Here is a 21,009-nt window from a genome sequence, read left to right on the forward strand (position 1 = left end):
AGAGGTCGCCTTCAAAGTCTCACATTTTTAAATGTTCCACTTTAATTCATTATACAGGGTGGGGCCAAAGTAGGCTTACAGTTGTGAGTGTGCAAAACATTCTATTCTTGTATTACTTATTAATTACTGTATTATTTTCCATATGAACAACTATAATCCTACTCTTGCCCCCGACTGTATATGAACGCAGTCTAATGGTCCAACACAACACAAGTTCTGCTATAAAAAGAGAGCGTTCCACAGGTCCCTGTGCCCGTATCTCCCTCTCAGAAGGGAGACAAGTAACCACGGGCAGCCAGTTTCCTGGGTATCCACCCCTGTGTGTCTAAATAATACGCACGTATTGCTACTTCTTGATTTTTTTCAGTTAGGTGCTATTTCTTCACTCATCCCTCTGGACGATGGGGACTTAGGTTCCTGCCTTTCCCAGCCCCTACCCCACCTGCACACAGGCACTGCGCCCGGCTGCCCCTCCTCCCCAGAGACAGCATCATGAGGGTGAAAGCAACCTTCAGTTTCGCACGACTTTTACTCTGTAAACACTATTCAGGGCAGAGGCATGGAGCCGACTTTACTTACTTTTCCTCTCCAGCACGTCTGTTTTTCTTTGAGCTAATAATCATAGTTCTTATGCTTGCCTACAAACTCATCGCTGATTCACCCTCGCACTCTGCCAGTTATCTAAATCTCCCTCTCAGAGACCAGGCCACCACGTCCCCCTTCTGGCCAGCTCCTCTTTCTGGCCCTGTCTTGCTCAGACATGGGCTGGCTGCAGTGTGAGCTGCTTGCTCTCTCTGCACAGTTGGCATCTGGAGGTGCCCTCCTTGCTTCTCTCCTCTTTCCAAAATACCACGTATTCCCCTCTGTGGACTAGCCCCTCATTTTGGCAGAACACCAGAGTTGAGGATGGAGAAACCTTTTTGAAGTCTTGCATTAGTAAAAATATCCTCACGCTATCCTCTACGTGTTGACAGGTAGTTTTGCTGGATATAAAATTCCAGGTTGGAAATGACTGTTCTTGAAATTTTGAAGGCACTGCTCTCTTGTCTCCTAGGTTTCCCAGGTTACTGCTGTGAAGTCCAGAGTTGTGCTGAGTCCCAGTAACTTTTCTGTGACCTGGTTTTTCTCTCAGAAAACTTCTAGGATCTTGAATCATTCCCAGTGTTTAATCTGCACAGTGATATTGCCTCAGTGTGGTGGACTTTTATCCATTGTGCTGGGCACTCACTGAGCCCTTTCAATCCAAAAACTCTCCTCCATCAGTTATGGGTCATTTTTCTGAATAATTTCATTGATGCTTCTTTCCCCGTTTCCTCTGCTCTATCTGAACGTGTATTACTCAGCTTTCCTGGCTGGGTGCTCTATTTCCCTTACTTTTCATCTCACTGTGCTTTTGTTCTGCTTTTCAGAAGATTTCCGCAGTTTTGCCTTCTAGCCTTCCTGCGGACTGTTCCTTTCTACCATCGCATTTTAGTTTCCAAAGGCCCTTCTGTGTGCTCCGAGGGCGCCTCTTCCTAAAATGCGGCATCCTGTTCTTGCTTCGCGGCCGTGCCGTTTCCTGATGCCTTCTTCCCCGCTCCCATCCCGTTCCCTCCATGGCCTCCCCATCACCGTGTGTGTGTGTTCATCTCTATTTTTCACGTTCAAGGCTTCCCTGCGATGTCTGGCTCTCCGCTGCCAGCTCCCACGTAAGAGTGGGGGCCCAAAAAGCTGACTGGATTCCAGCTTGTTGACTGAATTACAGGGTTCATGATTTGGCTGGACTGTTTTTATCCAGGATTCCCCTTTGCCAGTGTCTTTACATCTTTTCTCTTCGTATCTCTTTTCTCTGCTCAGATCTCCCCAGACTCTTCTACTGGCCATACTGGCAGGGGATAGTCTGGCACCATCCTGAGAACCAGCTGGTACTTGTGGGCTGGGGTCTCAAAATCCTGTCTTGTCTCACGTTCGGTCAATCACATTTTCTGTATGGTCCATGCCACCAGTGAACTTGCATGGAATCTTGTAGTCCAAACTCTGTTTTGTTTTGTCTCTCCAAGACACAGACCTTCAGTCTTCTGCTGGTTGGGGAGGGGCAGTGACCAATTTGGGGAGGTTGCCTCAGAAAGAGCTTTCCTCCTGTCCTCGTATTGGAGACCCTCCTCATCGTCACGCCCACTCCCAGACACAGGTGCTGGTCCAGCTCGCAGGGCCTCTGCAGGTGCGCTCTATGGACCACAATGCTGGTTTTTCCCCCTAGTGGCCCATTTCTCTTCTCTGGGGTCTGTCAGATAGGTTGCCACCTGTCTGTCTGCTTTCCAGCTTCCATATTGTACAGGAAGGGGGAAAAGTAAGGTCACAGTTGCTCGTGTGGAAAAGAAAACAATTATTCATAAACCATAACACAAGAATACACTGTATTTCATGTACTCACAACTGTAAACCTACTTTTGCTCAAACCCTGTGCTGCTACTACTCTGTTCCCCATGTCTCCTTGTCCTTGGGTGTGCGTGCCTTTGCAGACCTTGCAGCAGACCTCCGCTCACTTTCTGGAGTCAGGGGTTCACCTGGCATTGTTTAACTGCAAGGCTCCCAGTGATTTATTTTTCAAATGTCTCCTGTCCCAAGACTGGTGTGAGGAAGCAGCATGGTGAGGTCCGCAAGAACCCAGCTCTCGTAAGTCCTCATCTTTCAGAAGATGGGAGGATCCCCCGTGTAGCCCAAGAACCTTAGACGTTGACTGGCTGACTCGGATTGAATGAAGAGAACTGGTTTCTGAGGTCAGATGCTCCTGGGTATAAGGGCGAGCAGGCTCTGCCATCTTCTCCCAGGGTGACCCCAAGGAAACCATGTCCCCTCTCCGGGGCCTCAGTTCCTTTACATGTAGAACGAGAACAGCGGTATCTTGAAGGCTTGTATGTATCTATGTGTGTGCGAGTGGGGAGGGAGGTTACTTTAAATGACACGGGCAGAGTGCCCAGCAGGAGTACAGCAGGGACACACTCACTGTTAGCTCTCTTCTCCTTCCCCATAGAGCCGGAGACTGCAACCCCCCCCCCAGGGCAGGGCCCACAACAGCCAGGGCCAGGTGGCAGAGCTCTCGCAAGCCCTGGCAGGCCGTCTGAGTTAGAGGCCGGGCATGCGCCCTCACCAGTCTATCGGCGTGCCGAAGAGCTGCACTTGGGCGGCAACCTGGCTTGTGAAACCTGAAGAAAGGCGTGAGCGGGCTTGGGCCCTGTCTCTTTAAACTGGGCTCCCGGTCCCCACGTGGAAGTTCTGTAACATTCAAAGTAAAACTGTCTTCGAGCCCGAGGGTGCTCTGGGGAACACCCAGCAGTTAAATGACTGCGCCATGTACTTCCTACCACTGATCATGGATTTACTCTTCTCGGTTCCGAGGATCTGTTAAAAATCTTTGCCATGTCTATGCCAATGAATCAGTAACACCAAATAATAACTGTGACTATTTGGGAGCTTAAGAATATGGCAAGTGCTGTTCTGAGCACTTTGCATTTGTCAACTACTTTAAGTCCCATAACACCCCAGTGACTTGGGTGATACTACTATCATGTCTGCTTTCAAGACGAAGACCTTGAGACAGAGAGGCGGCACAGAACCTGGGTGAGGTCAGCCAGCCGGTAGGTAAGCTGCACGCCCTGGATCTGGATCTCGGCAGTCCGGCTCCAGAGTCCGTACTCTCAAAACATTACATCAAGTGTTTCCTGCCCCAAAAGGATACTTATTGCGACACTAAGGGAACTGGTTTACCAAGACTAGGGGTTTTCAGCTGAGGACTTCTGCCTGGGAAGACATGTTTGGCTCCGTGTGGAGACACTTTTGGGTGTCACACACAGCTTGGGGTGGGGGTGACTGCTGGCATGGAGTGGGTGGAGACCAGGGATGTGACTGAAGATTCCACGATGCACAAGGTAACTCCTCCGATAAAGATTAACCTGGCTCGGGGAGTGGGGGGTATAAGGGGACTAAATGGTAACGGGAAAAAAAAATACAATAAAAACTAAATTTAAAAATAACAAATAACAGCCCAGTTAAAAAAATTAATCTGGCTCAAAATATCAGTGGCACCAAGGTTGAAAGACCCTGGCAGACAAATAAGGAAACAGCGACAGACAAACACGCAGATACACTGCGATGTGTGTGATGAAGAAAATGAGCGGGGGGCCCTTCCGGAGGCTGACTTGGGGGCGGGGCGTGTGCTGACGGCGTTGTCCCGGGAGACCCTCTCAGAGGAAATGGCCTGCAGAACCAGACTGGAAGGATGAGAAGGAGCCAGCTGTGCAGAAGGATCCACAGAAAAGCTCTCCAAGGAGGCGAACAGCAAGTCCAAGGTGAAAAGGTGCAGGGCAAGCGACGGGAGCAGAGGGTAGGTAGGCAGGCCTTGGCCGAGGAGGGGGGCCCTCAGTGTGTCTGCAGCTGACTGATGACCTGAGACGTGGTGGGTATGGTTGGCAGGGGCCTGATCACATGGGACTGTATAGGCCCTGCAAAGAGCGCTGGGAAACCACTGAAGATGTTTGTTTTTAAATTGTGGTAAAATACATGTAACGTAAAATTCACCGCATGAACCATCTGTAAGTGCACATTCATAGTCTGCAAACATCACCACCGTCCACCTCCAGAGCTTTCTCATCGCCCCAATCTGCAGCTCCACACCCATTAAACACTAACTCTCCACACCCCACCTCCCCAGCCACTGAAGGGCTTTAAACCAGCAGATAATGTAGCCTGATTGGCACTCTGAGAGGGTGACAAATGAGCGAAAGGACATGGAAGGAAAACGGCAAATGAATCACTGCAGGCACAAGCAGGAGCAGGAGGAGATGGTTTGCGCAAGGAGTGGAGGAGGAGGAGGAAAGTGGGTAGACATGAGAAGCACTGGGAAGCAACACAGGCGGGACTCAGGGCAGCCACTCCCTCCTCCCAGTGGTGGTGGCGGCAGAGGGGTGGGCCCTGGTGGTGGGAGGTACTCACAGCTGACCTGGGAGCCCAGCTTGTGCTCCCAGACGGCGTGCAGCTGCTGGTACTCCTGCTGCGCGAGCTCCAGGCGCTGCTGCTTCACCTGGTAGATCTCCTTCTGTGCACTCAGGGCCTCCTGGGCCACCACCAGGTAATCCTTCAGCATGTGCTCCTGCTCCCGCCGCCATTGCACCCGGGGGTCCTCGATCTGAGTGGTTTCTGGAACAGACCCCAGAGACTCTAGGTCAGCACCTCACAATCATCTGTTGGGGTGGTGGCCTGTGGAATCCACGACCAGAAAACAAAAAGCATCGTGAATGGAAAACCACAATAAATGCGAATGGGTTACACTAACCTATTAAAGAACACAGACTCTTCTTGTCGATTAAGCAAACAAACACAAAATTGATCACGATCAATTTCCAAACCCAGAGTCAATCAATCTGTCTGAGAACAGGTAACTGCTGTTAGGAATTCACACACTAATAGGTTCTGTCCCCTGATTATCTGCAAATCTGTTTATTTATACACGTCTGTATATACAAACTTATTTTTAATGCAGCATGGCCCCGTGTCACATACATTGTTCATCCTTCCTAGTAGGTGCATAAATATTAACCTCAATTTTTTATATTTTTTTTCAATTGTAGTATTGTCGTTATTTCTTTACTTACCCCAGTCATTTAACTGATAGCATAGTCTTCCATGGAATGAATAGTATTACATTTATTTACAGCAGGGTATCAGTGGTTCCCCAAACCACTGCTGGAAAATGTTGGGACTGTTCTCCATTCTGTTGCTACCACCATTGACGGTGAGGATTGTGGTAGCAACAGAATTCTCACTGCTGCAGGAAGGAGTCTCAAAAACATGCTTCTATGAACTTGGTGATTAACTGTGTGATTTCTTAAAAGAGAAACTACTGGGTCAGTGGGTAAACACATTTAAATTTTAATAGAGATGGCACCAAATTACCTTCTCCAAGGTTGTACCAATTTTTATTCTCACAAATAGCTATGAGAGTGCCCTTTCTCCAGATTCTCAGCTAAACTGCTAAAAAAAAAAAAAAAGAAGTTGGTGCTTCATCCAGTAATTCTGAGCCCCAGTAGCATTATTAGAATCAGCCGAGGAGCCCCAAACCGCAAAAACACAGAGAAGCCTCACTCCTGTCTCAGAGGACTTAGAGCAGGTCCGAGACTCGATGTCGTCTCCTTCCAACTTTGAAGAGATGCCACAGGAACTTAACTCATTTATGTCATTAGCCTATGGTAAATCTGGTCTCATTATTCTACGTGCATTGTTTCCCAGAACACCATTTAATCACCAATTAAAACCACCTAGTCACGATGAATCTGAACAGCAGGAGTACTGACACGAAATAATGAAAACCGGTTATAATTTGGAAAGAGTTATCTGCGCCTGCTGCCTCCCGTTCCTCCCCTCCACTTGCTTTCGGACTCGCTCTGATCAGACTTCCGCCCCCCACGTTCGTGTCCAAAGCTGCGCTCCACAGTCAGGGTCTCCAATGTCACCTGGGTTGCTAAACCTAGTGGTCAAGTCTAAGTCCCCCTCGCACTGGATCTGTCAGAAGCATCCGACAGCGTCGCCCCTTGATATGCTTCCCTCACGGGGCTTCCAAGACCCTCGGGCTGTCCCCCCCCCAGTTTTCTGATCGCTCCTCAGGATCATCCTGGCCTTCCTCTCCTCAGCACCCCCTCCCTATCTGAGAACCCCACGGCTCGCCCCTCGGTCTTCTTCTGTCTTCATTTACCTCTTTGGAAGCCTTGTCCAGCAGCCGGTCTTTAAATACTATCCACATGCCGACAACTCCCGTGCATCTGTCTTCAGCCCAGATCTCTTCCCAAACCCTGGATTCCTACATCAGGCTGACCAGCACCATCTTTTGCCCAGAAGAACCCTTGTTCCTCTTTCCTAAACCCACTTCTCCTGTAGTTTTCTTCATTCCATTGATGGCAATTCCATTGGCCAGTTGCTCAAATCCAACGAGGGTCATCTATTCTTTCTTTCTTTCACATCCCAGATGCAATCTCTCAGAAAATCTCATTGGCTCTACCTTAAAAATACATCCAGCATCTGGCCACTTCTCACCACCTCCATCCACTGCTGTGGCCCTGGTCCGGGACCCTGTCCTCTGTCCCCTGGACTAGCGCCACTGTCTCTCACAAGTGCCCCTGCTTCTGCCCTTACCCACAAACGTCTATTGGTAGCAGAGCAACCAGAATGACCCTTTTGAAACATAAAGCAGAACATGCCACTCAACTGCTTGAACGTGTCCAATGACTCTCACCTCCCACGGAGTAAAAGCCAGAAGAGTGAGGCGGATGGACCACTGCCCCATCCATCTGTGGTCTGATGTCCTTCTTCTTCCTCACTCATTCTCCCTTCTGCACACCTGCCCCCTTGCCATCCCCTGAGCAAGCTAAATGCGGTCGCACCTTAGTTTCTGCTCCGTCTCCCCTCTCTACCTGAAATGCTCCTTTGTCTCCATGTCTTAGGTCACATCTCATTTTTGCAACAGGTCCTTCCTCTGTCCTTGCCTTGCCGCCCTCAAAACACATCCGGCACACAGTAGTTCCCCACACTATTTTCTCTTTGCCTCCATAATACCGGTAATTGTCTAATGTACTACATAATCTGCTTACTTATTGTGCTTATTTTCTCTGTGGCCACGATGAAAGCTCTATGTGGACAAGGATCCTTGCCATTCACTCTCACGTATCCCAAGCTCCTAGCACAGCGCCTGGGACGTAGCAGGTGGCAAACAAATGCGTGCTGGATGGCAAGTTTAACCTGTAGTCCAATTCTATTGGGTCTATAGCTCTTAAGAGAGTGACTTCAGCCAATGGGCAACATACACACAGAAGACTGGTCCCAGTCCACAGCTCTGAACGCTTGGGCCTCGATGGTGTCACTGGCTCCACCCACAGAGGTGGTGCCCTTCCAGCCAATGGGAGCGCCTTCACACCAAAGGAAACCAGTACCTTGACAGCTGGAAACACCGCCAGGCAGGATTCTCCCTGTCCTGGGCCCCGCAGACCCCCAAGCCTCCACACACCACCTCATTTCTGCCATCATTCCCTCCAGAACAAACTCCACCGCTGCCTGCTACTCCTCCCTTCCTTCCTTCTGATTCCCCACCGTCTCCCAGGAGCACCTCTGAGTCCCGCTCTCGCCATCAGGTTTTAACGAGGGGGATGCACTCAGCAATTAGGAACAGGAAAGGACTGATTAAGGTTCCGGTACATCCGTGTTTACCCCAGCACACCACGCCGCCCTCCCAGCATTAACCTCATTCCCTATACACATCCAATTAGGCATATTTACTTCTCATTATCCAATATGCAATCATGAGTGCTAATAAAAAGCTCGGCTACCCCCAACAATGCAATTAATGTCATTAGCCGTCTCTCAGAAACTCTTCTACGCTTCGGTGCCAGCAACGGTCCGCTCATTCATCCATTTAGCCATGCATTCGCGCACGTATGCCCTTTTCTATTTAGCAAAGGTCAAGTGCACACCTACTGTGTGCCTTATCAGGCAAAGGCCTGGAAACAGAAAGGTGAATTAGACACTGCCTGCTCTAGAAGAACCTGCAACAACAACAGGCAGATGGTTATACTACAGAGTGATGAGGGGCATGACAAAGGCATGGCCTGATGCCACTGAAACCCAGAGGAGGAAGTGGATGGAGAAGCACACCTCTGCTCCGCAGTACCAGTTCAAATCCCAGCTCTGCCACATTTTAGCTCTGAGTGTCGAGTGGTCCATTACTACCTGTAAGTCCCGTTTGTAAGATGAAGATAATCATCCTAACAGCCCACAGTGTAGTTGGGAGGATTAAATGAGATGACGCCTGGCTAGTGCCAAGCCCAGCACATGGCAGAGAGTGCACGCTCAGTGAGTGGGCTAGGATTTAATGCCCTGTCCTCAGCCTCACGCTTTGCCAGGCATGTCCCATCCCACTGTATTCTCCTTTTCCCTGGAAGGATCAAGGAAATCCACTCATTCAATCCCCTTTCCTCCCATGAACAAATGGGGCAGCAAATTTCAAAGGACAGGAAGAGTCTTGGCCAAGCAGGTGCACGGTGGACGCGGCCCAAGGACACGTAACTCTCCCTGGCTGGGGGACCACAAGCTGCGGTCCTCCACCTGTCAGGCAACATGCTCGTCCCTTTCTCAAGCTACTCCTCCATCACAGTCCTGGAGACAGGCACGAGGAGTCTCCGCTCTGGACCAGGAGACTTGGATTGCAGACATAAAGTGAGGATGGGCTGACTCATGCGATGCGCTCAGAAACACACACGCTCACACCGATCCACCCTGGACACACATAGGTGTGCACGCTGCTGGGGACTCCCTGGGGCTCTGGCGGCTCCCAAATGATCTGACCATGACCATGACATGCTACCTTTATGGGGGAAAAAAGGTCTATATACACATAAGTGGATATATGTAAAAAAGAATATACATGTACACACATAAACACAAGACTGAGAAATTCCTGGAAGGGGAACGTGAAACTGTTAGCAGTGGTTGCCTCTGTGAAACTGGGGAGATGGCCTGTAAGAGGGGGAGTGTCAGATTCTATTCGAAGCCCTCTGAAACTGTTATTTTATATGAGCATACACTCTCTCTCTCTATCTACACTGACGTCTCTGTCTAACTCCATCAAACAGAATACAATCTGGCTTCGAGAGCCGCTTACCGACTTGCGGGTGAGCATGGAGGCAGAGGGGTGGGCAGAGGGGAAGGGGAAGGGGGGATGGCCAGGAACTTACGGGTGTTGTGGTCAATGAAGTAGTCTCCAACCTGAGGGTCGTACGCCTCCTCCCATCCTAGGGGCAGCTCGTCACTGATGCAGTCGGCGAAGGTGAGCGGTTTGGTGTACCTGGAAGGGAGGGGGAGAAACAGACCCCGTCAGCTCCAAGTCCCCACACCCCTGCAACCGGCTGCTGCTCTTGCCCGCCTTGCTCCTTGGGGCTGGCCCAACAGATCCAAAAACTTCCCACTGCCACCAGATCTGCCCTTGCTGTCCCAGGAAGGTAAACACATGGAAGGAGGCAGAGGATCTGTGTTCCAGCCCCAACAATGTCACCGACTAGGGAGGAAACCGAGCAGGTCACCTTCCTGGGCCTGGGCCTGTTTCTGCATCGCTCATGGAGGGGTTTTGCAGGAAAGGGCTTGGAGGTCAAGGCTTGCTTCTGGACTTGGACTCTAGCCCTCTCTGGATTCTCCACCTGTGGCTCTCTGGCCCACCCACCCTGAGCCTTCCTCCTGGCACTATGGCATGTTGTCATGCCCACTGCCCCCACCCCTTGCCGAAAGCTGGCTCAGTGCAGCCTCCAGCAGAGCAGACGCTCCAGCCCTGTGAGTTTGGCCAAGAGCAGTATTTATTTGCCTCCTGAGCTGGTTCCCAGATGCCTGTGCCCACTGCTGCCCTTCCCTAGACAACCCAGGCCAAACTGATCTTTCAGCAAGAGCCCCCCTTCCAGGTCCCCGTTCTGCGGGCAGTGAAGTGGCAGTAATCACCCGATCTTATGGTTAAGTCGGACAAACACATCACCCAACTAAATGAACAAAGGCTTGTCAAGCCCAGAAAACAACACTGATTGCTGGTCAAGTACTTTAGCCAGAGTGCCAGACATCTAATGGATACACAAGTCAGCCCAAGCGGCCCCTCCAGGCAGCTCCTTGGTTTCTCCCCATCTCTGCTTCTGCCTAAAATACATATTCTTCTCCCTCTCTTGTTCGCTCCCGACCCACCCCCAGTTCCAGAATCCCAGAGACTCCACTTTGTCAATCATTCTGCAGACCAGCAAACGGAGGCTGAACAGGACAGGAAGAAAGATGGCTGGGATGAGCTTCCCTCCAAGCCTCAGGAACCCACCCTCTCTCCCGACCTGTGCAATCTCCTTCCTTCTTAAATCCGCTCCAAGTCACATGTAAAGCAAAATACACGGGGGAGAGAGAAAGACTGAAAGAGTCCCTGGTGGAGAGACCTGGGGTGTTCATGGGCACTGCACACCCAGGGCCTGGAAGCCGTGAACATACCGACTGACTGAATGAATGGCTAGCTCCAAAGTTTGCTAGTTAGTAATTTACTACTATATTGTAGGAGACAATGAGGATGAGGTCAGAGGTCGATGTGATATGCAAAAGACTAATAATCACTGCTAAGTAAGGGTTCAATGTGCATTACTTTCATTAGTTGTGTGAGTGTAGCAAGTTAACCTCTCTGAGCCTCAGTGTTTTTCTCTGTAAAGGGATAACAACAACTCGCCAGGTTGTCTAACTTAGCTTAAATAAGGTCAAGTTTCTAAGAACATTTAGCTCAGATCCTGGTGCAAATGAGTGTTCAAAAAACATCAGTCATTATATCCACTTCCCCCCCAAAAAGGAAATTGAGGGTAAGAAAGACTAAATAATGTCCTCAATGTCAAAGACAAAAGTGGGATTTCAAGCAAGACTATGTGTCCCCAGAGCCCCTGCAGTGAGCTAAAAGGTTCTCTTGAAAGTTGACATCTTCAATGCATCTCGAGTCCTGGAGAAAACCACAAGTTACTGCCTTGGAGTAAAAGGACAAAAAAGTGGAGAAGACACGCAGGTGACAGGGTCTCTCCGCGGCTAAGAATGCTCCTCGCTCAGGGACCCCTGGGCCAGTCTGGATCGAGTTTCTACAAAGCTGTCTACAGCCCACTCCTCCTCCACCCGACACTCTGCCCAGATCCCAACAACAAAGGGCCGCTTCCAGCAGCGCCTCCCCACTCGACGCCTCCAAGCGCGTGTCCCCTCTGCCGTATGGAGAGTGAAGACCAGCGACCAGGAGCCGAAGCTCACCCAACAGCATTTCACCCAAGGCTCTTTGAAAGGGCCTCTGAGGACAGTCGGCACACAGGCGTACACCGCCCTCCACGGCGAGTGCCTCTCCCCTGAGGACAGACAGGCGGTGAGGCGCACGGGGATGCTGGAGCCGACCACACCCAGACCCTCGCCTTCCGGCTCACTGCTCGCCCTGTGCTCAGCCAGCTTGGCTGTGGAGAGAGAGTCTTATTATACACGCAGTTTACAATCCAAAAAACCAAGATATATCCCGTCCCAACAGCACCCCTGAATCTGAGTACGGATGACCACCTTTCGAGAGTCCTCCTTGGGGAGGAATGAAACGGCTTCATCAGTGGTGCATCTGAGCGAGAGGACCCTACGTGCCCTCACGATTAGTGCTCAACAAGTACCTGTGGGCCGGGTGAATGCAATCCTGGATGTGTAGGAACAAAGAATAACAACGCACCCTATGTTACATGTGACGACGTGTTCTGTATTTTTACTAACACGGAAGGATGCTCTCAATTTACTCCAAGAAAGAACATACTGTTCAAAGAGAAGATCTACAGGATACTGTTATGTATGATATTTCACCCAAAAGTGTGTGCATGCATGTGTGTGTGTGAGTGGAAGAAAAATTAGAAAGCTAGACATTAAAAAAGATTATCTCGGTACAGGGATTTTAGTGTAATTTAAATTTTTCTTTTTAGAGAGAGGGGAAGGGAAGGAGAAAGAGAAGAAGAGAAACATCATGTGTGGTTGCCTCTCACATGGCCTCCACTAGGACCTGGCCTGCAACCCAGGCATGTGCCCTGCCTGGGAATCAAACCGGTGACCCTTTGGTTCGCAGCCCGCGCTCAATCCACTGAGCTACACCAGCCAGGGCTAATTAAAATATTTAACAATGGCTAAATTGAGGCACAGATAGCAAGTCGCATCCATCTCGTTCCTACTCTGGATCATAGGCCTTCTTACTCCATTTTACAAACGCAAAAACACACACAACATCCCAGAGCTGGTCCCCCCCCCCCCCACAGCAGTTTGACCGGAAGCCCCTCTGCCTGATTCCCAAACCTGAGTTTTGCTAAGAAGAATTAACGAGACCCTGTGAGTCTCAGAACAGTCTGGAATGCAGAGGAAGCCGTAGCAGCGATGCAGACGGACCACGGGGAGGTCTGAAGCAGGCACGGGCCGGGGAGCTCCAGCACACTTGCCCCTTCCGCTGCCTCCGTACAGACACGCAGCGTACGTGGATAACCCACAGCTGCCTAACGAAAAGGCAACTAAATGTTTCCGAGTCATCAAAGTCATCAACACAAGTGACTCACTGAGCTCTCTGTGTGTGACATGAGGATGGGGGGGCGGACAGCACTGAAACACCAAAAAGGGCATCCCTTTTCCAGAAAAACATGAACTCCGAGGATTGTTCCAGCCTTCCACGGTGAAACAACACTAGCTACAGGCATTAGTCATGTGACCGACATGAGGCGGGGGTCAGGGGGTCAGAGGTGTTAGTTCCAGCCTGCAGCAGAGGCAGACGCTGTGCCTACCAGGGATAGAGAAAGTGAACAGAGAGGACCCCAAGTCAGAAGGAGAGGGCAGGAGGAGAAAGCAGGGCTTGGTCGGACACTCAGGGCTCCCTTCAGAGCGATGGTGGGGGGAAGCCAGAGGGCTGACACTCCCATTCCCAGAGCTCGTCCATGGGAAACAGTTGGAAGACTATGCGGCTCACAAGAAATCCAGACAGCCAGAACCTCTCTGGAACCGATGCCCAGAGGGAGGTGAACTATTCGGTGTGCAGAGACGTGCCATTCAGCGGGTCAGGATGAAGAGGAGTGCTTTCAGCTGCACGAGGATTTAAACACACACATATCCGTGCACACATACTCTTCTTCCTGCCAGAGAGGAACTGTTTGAACCAGTCCCCCTGGGAAACTGCGGGTACTCCTCTGGTCTGCAAAGTTTCCCCTTGGGCCAGGGCCAAGAATGTGAGCTGGGAAGAGACGCCGTCTTTCAGATGTGGCCAGGACTTGGGGGCTTGCCTGGGACACCCGGCCCCCGCCCTCCGATGAAGCGATTCACCCCAGTTTGGCCCAGTCCAGTCCCAGGTTCCCGCTTCCGGGCCCTGGGCCGCCGAAAACCCCAACGTGAAATCAAATGACCCAAATGCTGAGAGGGCGAGAGGGAGGGAGGGAAGGAGGGTGGCAAGGGCACCGAGCAAGAACTGGTTCTGCCTCTTCTTAATTACAAATCTCTGAAGGAACACAAACATTCCAGAATGTTTCACAACAGGCCTCCTGGGAAAAGGGACCGGATGTGTCGCCTTGGATACAGGTAGGTTCTGCCGGATCACCGGCTCGCGGCACAGGGGCACACCTGAACCGCCTCCCGACTCCGTGTTCCCGTGCTACGGGCTGTGGGAGCGAGTCCGGGAGCCCGTGCCACGGCCGGCAGGCACTGGGCATTCAGACAGTGCGTCTTTGCTAAGGAGGCGGCTCAGAGGAGGAGCGGAAAGGCTTCTGCCAAGTCTAACACTGGGTGGCGATTCTCTGGGGCCTGAGGAACGCGTAACATATCTTTCATGTTCTCGGTGCTTCCCGAGCAGTCCTAACACTTCCCACAGTAACCTCTTTATCGTGTCCAGCAGGATGCTGGCCCCCGACCGGCCCTCTCTCGTGGGCCAGCTGGGAGGGACAACTTTCTAAAGGGCTCTCCAGACTCCATGCCAAGAACTGTCCAAACTTTCAGCCGAACCTCCCCTCCCAGCCAGGGCACAATGGACAGGCTGGTTCTTCCCGCCCAGGGGTGTTTCACTCACATAGTTCCCATAGCTTAGATTTCACCGCCCTGATCACATGCCTCCGGCTCCGGCGGCCGCACAGCCCTGTTTCTGAGTGGCCCCTTCCCCTCTCGCACCTGGAGGGCTGGTGGGCAGGAAGAAGGTGCCATAGAGGAAACCCTCCTTCAGTTCAGCTCTGTTCACGTTAGCAAACCTTCATTCACGTTAACCAATCTGAGGATGATAAGGATAACCATCTCAAGTTCGCTAGGAGGGCTGAGCGTTGGAAACACAGATGAACTTCACGAATAAATGCCAGGTGCAGCGTGGACAGGACAGGGCCCTATGCGGACATGGTCGTTGGGGAGACACCCCAGCCAGGACGGGGACTGACAGGGTCAGTTCAACGACTTACATGATTCAGAAAAACACAACAGGGTCGAGCTTGGGTGGGAGGTCCTGGGAAGGAAGCCTCCGGGAGAAGGCGATCTTTGGCAAATGGGAACAGCCGGCAGGAAGGCTTTGGGGACAGGACATTGGAGGAAAAAAAAACACGAGGCCGATCTCTGCGGTGAGGGGTGGGGCAGAGACAGAGGGGGCAGGCGCTGGGCTTTCAGGGCCCTGGGGTCTCTCGTAAGGACCCCGAGCACCACTCCTGTGCCCAGCTGCAGAAGGCGCCTCACCCTCTCCTCTCTTTTCTCCCTCATTTCAATTCATCCTCCAAGCACCAAGAATTGACCATGTGGACACAACGGCTCAGCCCCCCGCCAGGCACAGTGAGGGTTCAGACATCTGACGGAGCCTGTTTCTGCCTCTAAGAGGGGAGGCTCTGGCCATGGAGCCAAGGCTTACCCTGAAAGCAGGCACCAACGCATGCCCATGACCTTCAGTGACAGTATGTGTGTGTGTGTGTGTGTGTGTGTGTGTGTGTGTGTGTTACACCACCTGAGACTGTGAGCCACAGAAAACTGGCAGATGCAAAGATAGCTAACAGGGTGCTGGGTCAGCTGTACGGACCCCCCAAAAACCTGAGGAATTGGGAAAAGAGAGAGACAGAGGCAACAGGGTACAGCAGGGGGAGGCTGGAGAAGGAAGGGAACAGCTGGCTGATGTCACAGTTAATGGGGAGACAGGGTAGGTGCTACCCATAAGGCCCCGAGACCAATGAAACTGGACTGAAACCCACGATCCACCCCTTGCACAACCGTGGGCGTGTTATGTAACCTGGCTAGAAGGAGTTTCCTTCTCTGTGAAACCGAGAAGTCCCAGTCTCACGAGGGTGTTGTGGGGATTATATGCGATAACCCACATAAAGTGCTGAGCACAGGGCCTGGCACGGGCTGTCAATCACGTGACCTGTGGGGAGCCTGTGCACCGTGAGAACCGGGTCACCTTTCATCTCCAAGGGTTGACAAGTTAGCTATCATCATCATCGTCACCATCCTTCTTGGGACCCAGAGCTACCCAGTGGTGGTAGAGCCTCACGGGCTCTAGAGCCAGCCACCTGGTCCCCATGCTGACTCTGTCACTTACTCGTGCTGTCCCCTTTGGCATGAAGTCTAACCTGTCTGAATCTACTTCTTCATTTGCTAGATGCTTCTTCATCTGCGCTGAGCCGGACCTGTTTCAAAGGAGCTGAGCTGAGCCCAAGGCCCCCAGGGCTCAACCAACATGGGCTGCCATTACGAGCTAGGTTTTATATACACCCCTCTTTTCGGGGTGGGCGAACGGAAGCAACGTCATTGTCCAGGCGTGGAGCCATCAGCCTTGCACTGCTCCCCACAGCCTCCTTTCCCGGAGAAGCTGGGCCTGCGTACACTCTCTTTTTCTGGAAATTGAAGCAGAGACGCTGGGAAATGGCCACTGGAGTGGACTTAGCTCTCAGAATTTGCTTTCTGAAAGAGGTGTGTATGCCTGGGATGTCCACGTTTTCTCCTCTGGAAAGTTCTCCTCGCCCTCCCTCCACTTTCAAAACACCTGTTTCAACATTCTGGCTGTCTGACCTCCAGATCCCCTTGCTCTGTCACTTCGGTTGGGCTGGTTGATCCAGAAACTTCCCTGGTCTAGCCACTCCCATTGCTGGAATTCCTTTCCGGGGAAAGGTAGAGGGAGGGAGGGAGCCGGAGGGAAGGTTCCAGACTGCTCTCCCTGACTCCTTCTCTTCTTCAAACTAGGCGTACCAGAGGCTCACTTCCCTGGGGCTAAACCTCATCATCACCGGCCCCTGCTGAGTTCTGGGGGTCACACACCTGAGCCCTGGGCCTGTCCCCTTCCTCTGCTTTCCTCCTCCCGTCTCGCTTCCTCCAGCTCACGACAGTCACCACGGAGAATCCGAGCTGCTGTTCTTCTCTGTGGCCCACTCAGCTGGGGGTGAAGGTCACACCTCCGGGAACCAGACCGCGGGTTAGGGTAGAAATTTGGCCTGTAGGTATGTGTGTCCACTATGGTGCTGTGCTTTAAAACCAGGCTGTCTCGAGGTGCAGACAGTCCCCACTGCTCTCCGAAGTGTTACCCCCGCCTCTTCTCTTACCAAGATAAGACAAGACACCTCAGATAAGACACTTAAACTCTCTGGGGCTCAGCTTTTGCATTTGCAAAACAAGCAAAAACAACAATACATTTTTTGAGCACTCACTAAGCGTCAGGAACTCTTTTTTTTTCTTTCTTTTTATTAATCATTGTTCATATACAGTTTTCTCCTTTTTACTCCCAATCCAGTTCCCCCTCCCACCCACCCCCCTATGGAACTCTTCCAAGAACTCTCCAGAAGTGACCTCAGCTGGCCCTCACAATGACCCCTCCAGGCAGGCACCAGGCAGGCCTCCCTCGGTGTCCTCTGAAGACGAAGTAATTCCTGAAACCACCCCTTGGTACATAGTGCGAAGCCACACATGTGAACCAATTCATTACTATTCTCTTCACTGCTCTCCAAACGAGGCCCCTGACGCAGGGGTATCCGGAGTGTTAAAACTGAAAGGCATATCTGGAATCTAATTCCTTCGTTCCATTGCTGAGAAAGCTGAGACGCGATGACACCTTGTCTGGAGCCCCTCAAAGACAGTGGCAGGGCGGAGAATGACACCAGGGGACCCACCCCAGGCCTAAAGCACTCTCCTGGCACCAAGAGATCAAGCCAGCCTCCTGCTCGCTTAGGACCCATGTGAAATGCCGCGGCGATCTGAACGGCCTCCGAGAACCAGTTACTGCTTGTGTTCTCTGAGTTGCAGCGATAACCTACTGCACCGGAAGGACAATTGTCACTGGGTGAGAGAGAAGAAGCCACACGAGACTCCAAGGCTCCCATTTGTGGAGATAAATGAATGGAAACAGACTCTTCACCTGGCTCCCTGGAGGGTAATTCCCTGTACACCCCCAGGCAGGACAGAGTACCTGGTGTACACGTGTGTCTGCCCCTCACCCAGCTCCGCTCGTCCCACCCCCATTCAGAAGTGAGTTAGGCCACAGAAGTTCTATGCCCAGCCAGAAGGGCCAAAAGATCCACCCTCCACCCGGGACTCCCAGCTCTCATCCTTCTTAGCTGGGTCATCCTAGCACAGTCCTTCCCCGGCTCTAAGCCTCAGTGTCCCCACCGGTCTACAGCTGTCAAGAGAACAAACCGGCCTCGCAGGGCTCTCACACTGATTAATAAGTAAGTTGGCACCTGGGAATGTCTCAACGCAGCACCTGGCACACCCCCTGGGCAGGCAGACGTGCAGAGCGCGCCTCCTCTCTGGGTTTAGGACCCTGAGGGCACCCCATCCCCCAGCTTTACCCCTTTACCCCTTCTGGTCGCATGCCTTCCCAGGCGCTGGGTTGTCCGGGGGCAGCATCCAGCACTGAGAGCAAACGTTGAATGAAGCCCAGCCTTTCCTGGAATTCGGCCATTGCTCTGCTTCCTGAGCTCCGACCCTCAGCCCAGCCATGCAGCCCAAGGAGCTGGTCCTCCTAGCAATGGCATTGGATGTGGCGGTCCCTCCAGGATCGTGCCTCACCAAGGGCGTCGTGCATGGCAGCACCGTTAAGACGGAGCACTTGGAGGGGGTCTGAATCCTGACAGTGCCCTCGGGTCAGCCATGCCCCTGCGCAAGGCACGCATGCTCTCTGGCCTTCCCGTCTGCAAATCGAGGGAGCTGGGATATAACATCTCGAAGGCCCCCTGTGCAGCGCCAGCCTTCAGAAGTCCACTCTCTGCCCCGCCTGTCCCAACGGGGCACTGGGAGGTTGCAAAGAAACACTAATTGAAACATCTTTCACTGAAGGCCGATTAAGTAACAGGCACGGGACCATCTGCTCTATGTCAAAGAAGTCCTTTCTAGGCACCACCCTCATCTAACTGACAAGGAAACTGGTGCTTAGTCGTATAACAGTAATAATAACAAATCATACAGGCTAAATGTCATTGAGTGTTTACAAAGTACCTGGCCCTGTCCCCAGGGCCCCTCACACAGACTCTCTTTCAACAGTTCGAAGTGGTCCTTTGTAAATGCATCTTAACGTCTCTGAAATGTGCCACCTCAGACGTGATGGCTGTTGACCCCTTACAACACCGTCGGCCGCCTGTGTCCACTCAGACATCAAAGGTGTCCCTGGGATGAAATCACAGAGACCACAGTGGAGCACTTTTAAGCCCTAGGAACCAAATGGTTGTGGGGAAGGGCAGAGGCGGTGACCAGACCCGTTTAGCCACATTCCCGAAGCAGGAGCGCAAAGTAGGCTAACTCTCCGTGATTGCCGCTCTGGCTCCAGGGCCCCACACCCAAGCTCTGGACTCCTCTGGACTCCTCTGGCCCTCGTAAGAAGGCAGCACCACCAGCACTCGTGAGGGCACCGAGGACAGGGTCAAAAGCACAGATATTGATAACTTGTGACTCCACAGAAGTAGATTTGGACTAGGAGGATGTTTTGGTCACAACGGAGCTTTGTTTTATCTATGTATTTCTTTGGGGGTTTTTTTTCTTTCTTTTTTGGGTATGTATAAAAGCAATATGTGGGTAAAAAAAATCTAAGTCTGAAAGATTTATTTCAATGAGTAAGAAATAAACATTCTAGTTAAATACACTGGGTCATAATTTAGTTGGTAGCACTTTTTCCTTTCTTAGTGGCACATAAAATAATGGTGCTTCTTAAAACCAATGTTATGTTGAGCCCTGGCTGGTGTGGTTCAGTGGATTGAGTGCCGGCCTGTGAACCAAAGAGTCCCTGGTTCGATGCCCAGTCAGGGCACATGCCTGGGTTGTAGGTCGGGTCCCCAGTAGGGGGCCTGCGAGAGGCAGCCACACACTGATGTTTCTCTCCCTCTCTCTCTCCCACCCTTCCCCTCTAAAACTAAATAAATAAAATATTTTTTAAAAATGTTATGTTGACTGTAATAACCCCCCAAGCTGGACATAAGCCAAATGTCCATGACCAGCTGAACGGACAGGCCAATGCAGCAGAGTCATGCCCGCTGAACAACAGGGAAACATGCTAAGAAACACGCATCGGTGGGCGATTTCAGTGTTGTGTGGACATAATGAAGCACACTTACACAAACCTGGACGATCTAGCCTACTACACACCGAGGCTGCACGCTGACTGTTCCGAGGCTACAGACCTGCACCGCGCAACAAAACAACAGGAGATGAAAAGTGAAGCGCGTGAAAAACGGATGCAATCCAGAGACCCGGGAAACACAAGGCGTGTGAGGTGGCGGCTGCTGGTGTCACGTGGCATGTTTTACAGCAAACTTTCTGCTTGGAAGTAGAAAGAGTACACTCTAAAGTCATGATAAATAGTAAACACGTAAGCCGGGAACATCGCTGTTTAGCGTCATGACCGAGTACTCTGCCCTGTACATGACTGGACGTGCTACACTTTCACACGACGTGCGGTGGCGTGTTGACACCAGCATCACCACCCACACGTGAGCAGTGCATTGTGCTGTGAGGACGGCTCTGATGTCCCTGGGCGACGGGAATTTTTCAGCTCCATTATGATCTCACGGGACCCTCGACATACAGGTGGTCCCGTTACATGGCGCGTGACCACGCATCCATACAATAGGGTACTACTCAGTATTTAAAAAAGGAACAAACTATTAGTACATGTGGTAATACCACATGTACAACACAGATGAGCAACACAGATGAGCCTCAGAAACATTCTACCAGGTATAAGAAGTCAGGGATGAACAAGATTCTACTGTAGGAGGCCATTTTTCGAAGATGCTAGACAATACGAACTAACCTACAGGGACAGAACAGATCAGTGGTGGCACCTAGGGACAGGGGGATGACCAAGGGGCGGAAAGACAGTTTTTGTGGGAGGGGTGAGGATGGGAATGTCTGTTCTACTGACAGTGATGACGGATGGGTTCACAGATGTATGTATGCATGCACGGGTATGTCAAAACACCACATTGCGCTCTTACATGCAATTTAGGGAGTTTTGAT

General features: G+C 51.6%; 1 protein-coding gene across 2 annotated transcripts in view; it reads right to left on the reverse strand.

The window, feature by feature from the left end:
* Positions 1–21,009, reverse strand: part of WWC1 (WW and C2 domain containing 1) — a 119,203-nt gene that overhangs the window by 48,152 nt on the left and 50,042 nt on the right. For both annotated transcript variants that reach the window (XM_045823060.1, XM_045823052.1), the window contains exons 2-3: positions 9,756–9,865; positions 4,972–5,175 (exon numbers count right to left, since the gene is read on the reverse strand). In XM_045823060.1, coding sequence (XP_045679016.1) covers positions 4,972–5,175; positions 9,756–9,865 — 314 coding nt within the window. The remainder of the gene's footprint in view (positions 1–4,971; positions 5,176–9,755; positions 9,866–21,009) is intronic.

Source organism: Phyllostomus hastatus, unplaced genomic scaffold, assembly GCF_019186645.2.
Source record: "Phyllostomus hastatus isolate PE091 unplaced genomic scaffold, TTU_PhHast_1.1 phas_contig_150, whole genome shotgun sequence".
Lineage (NCBI taxonomy): Eukaryota > Metazoa > Chordata > Mammalia > Chiroptera > Phyllostomidae > Phyllostomus > Phyllostomus hastatus.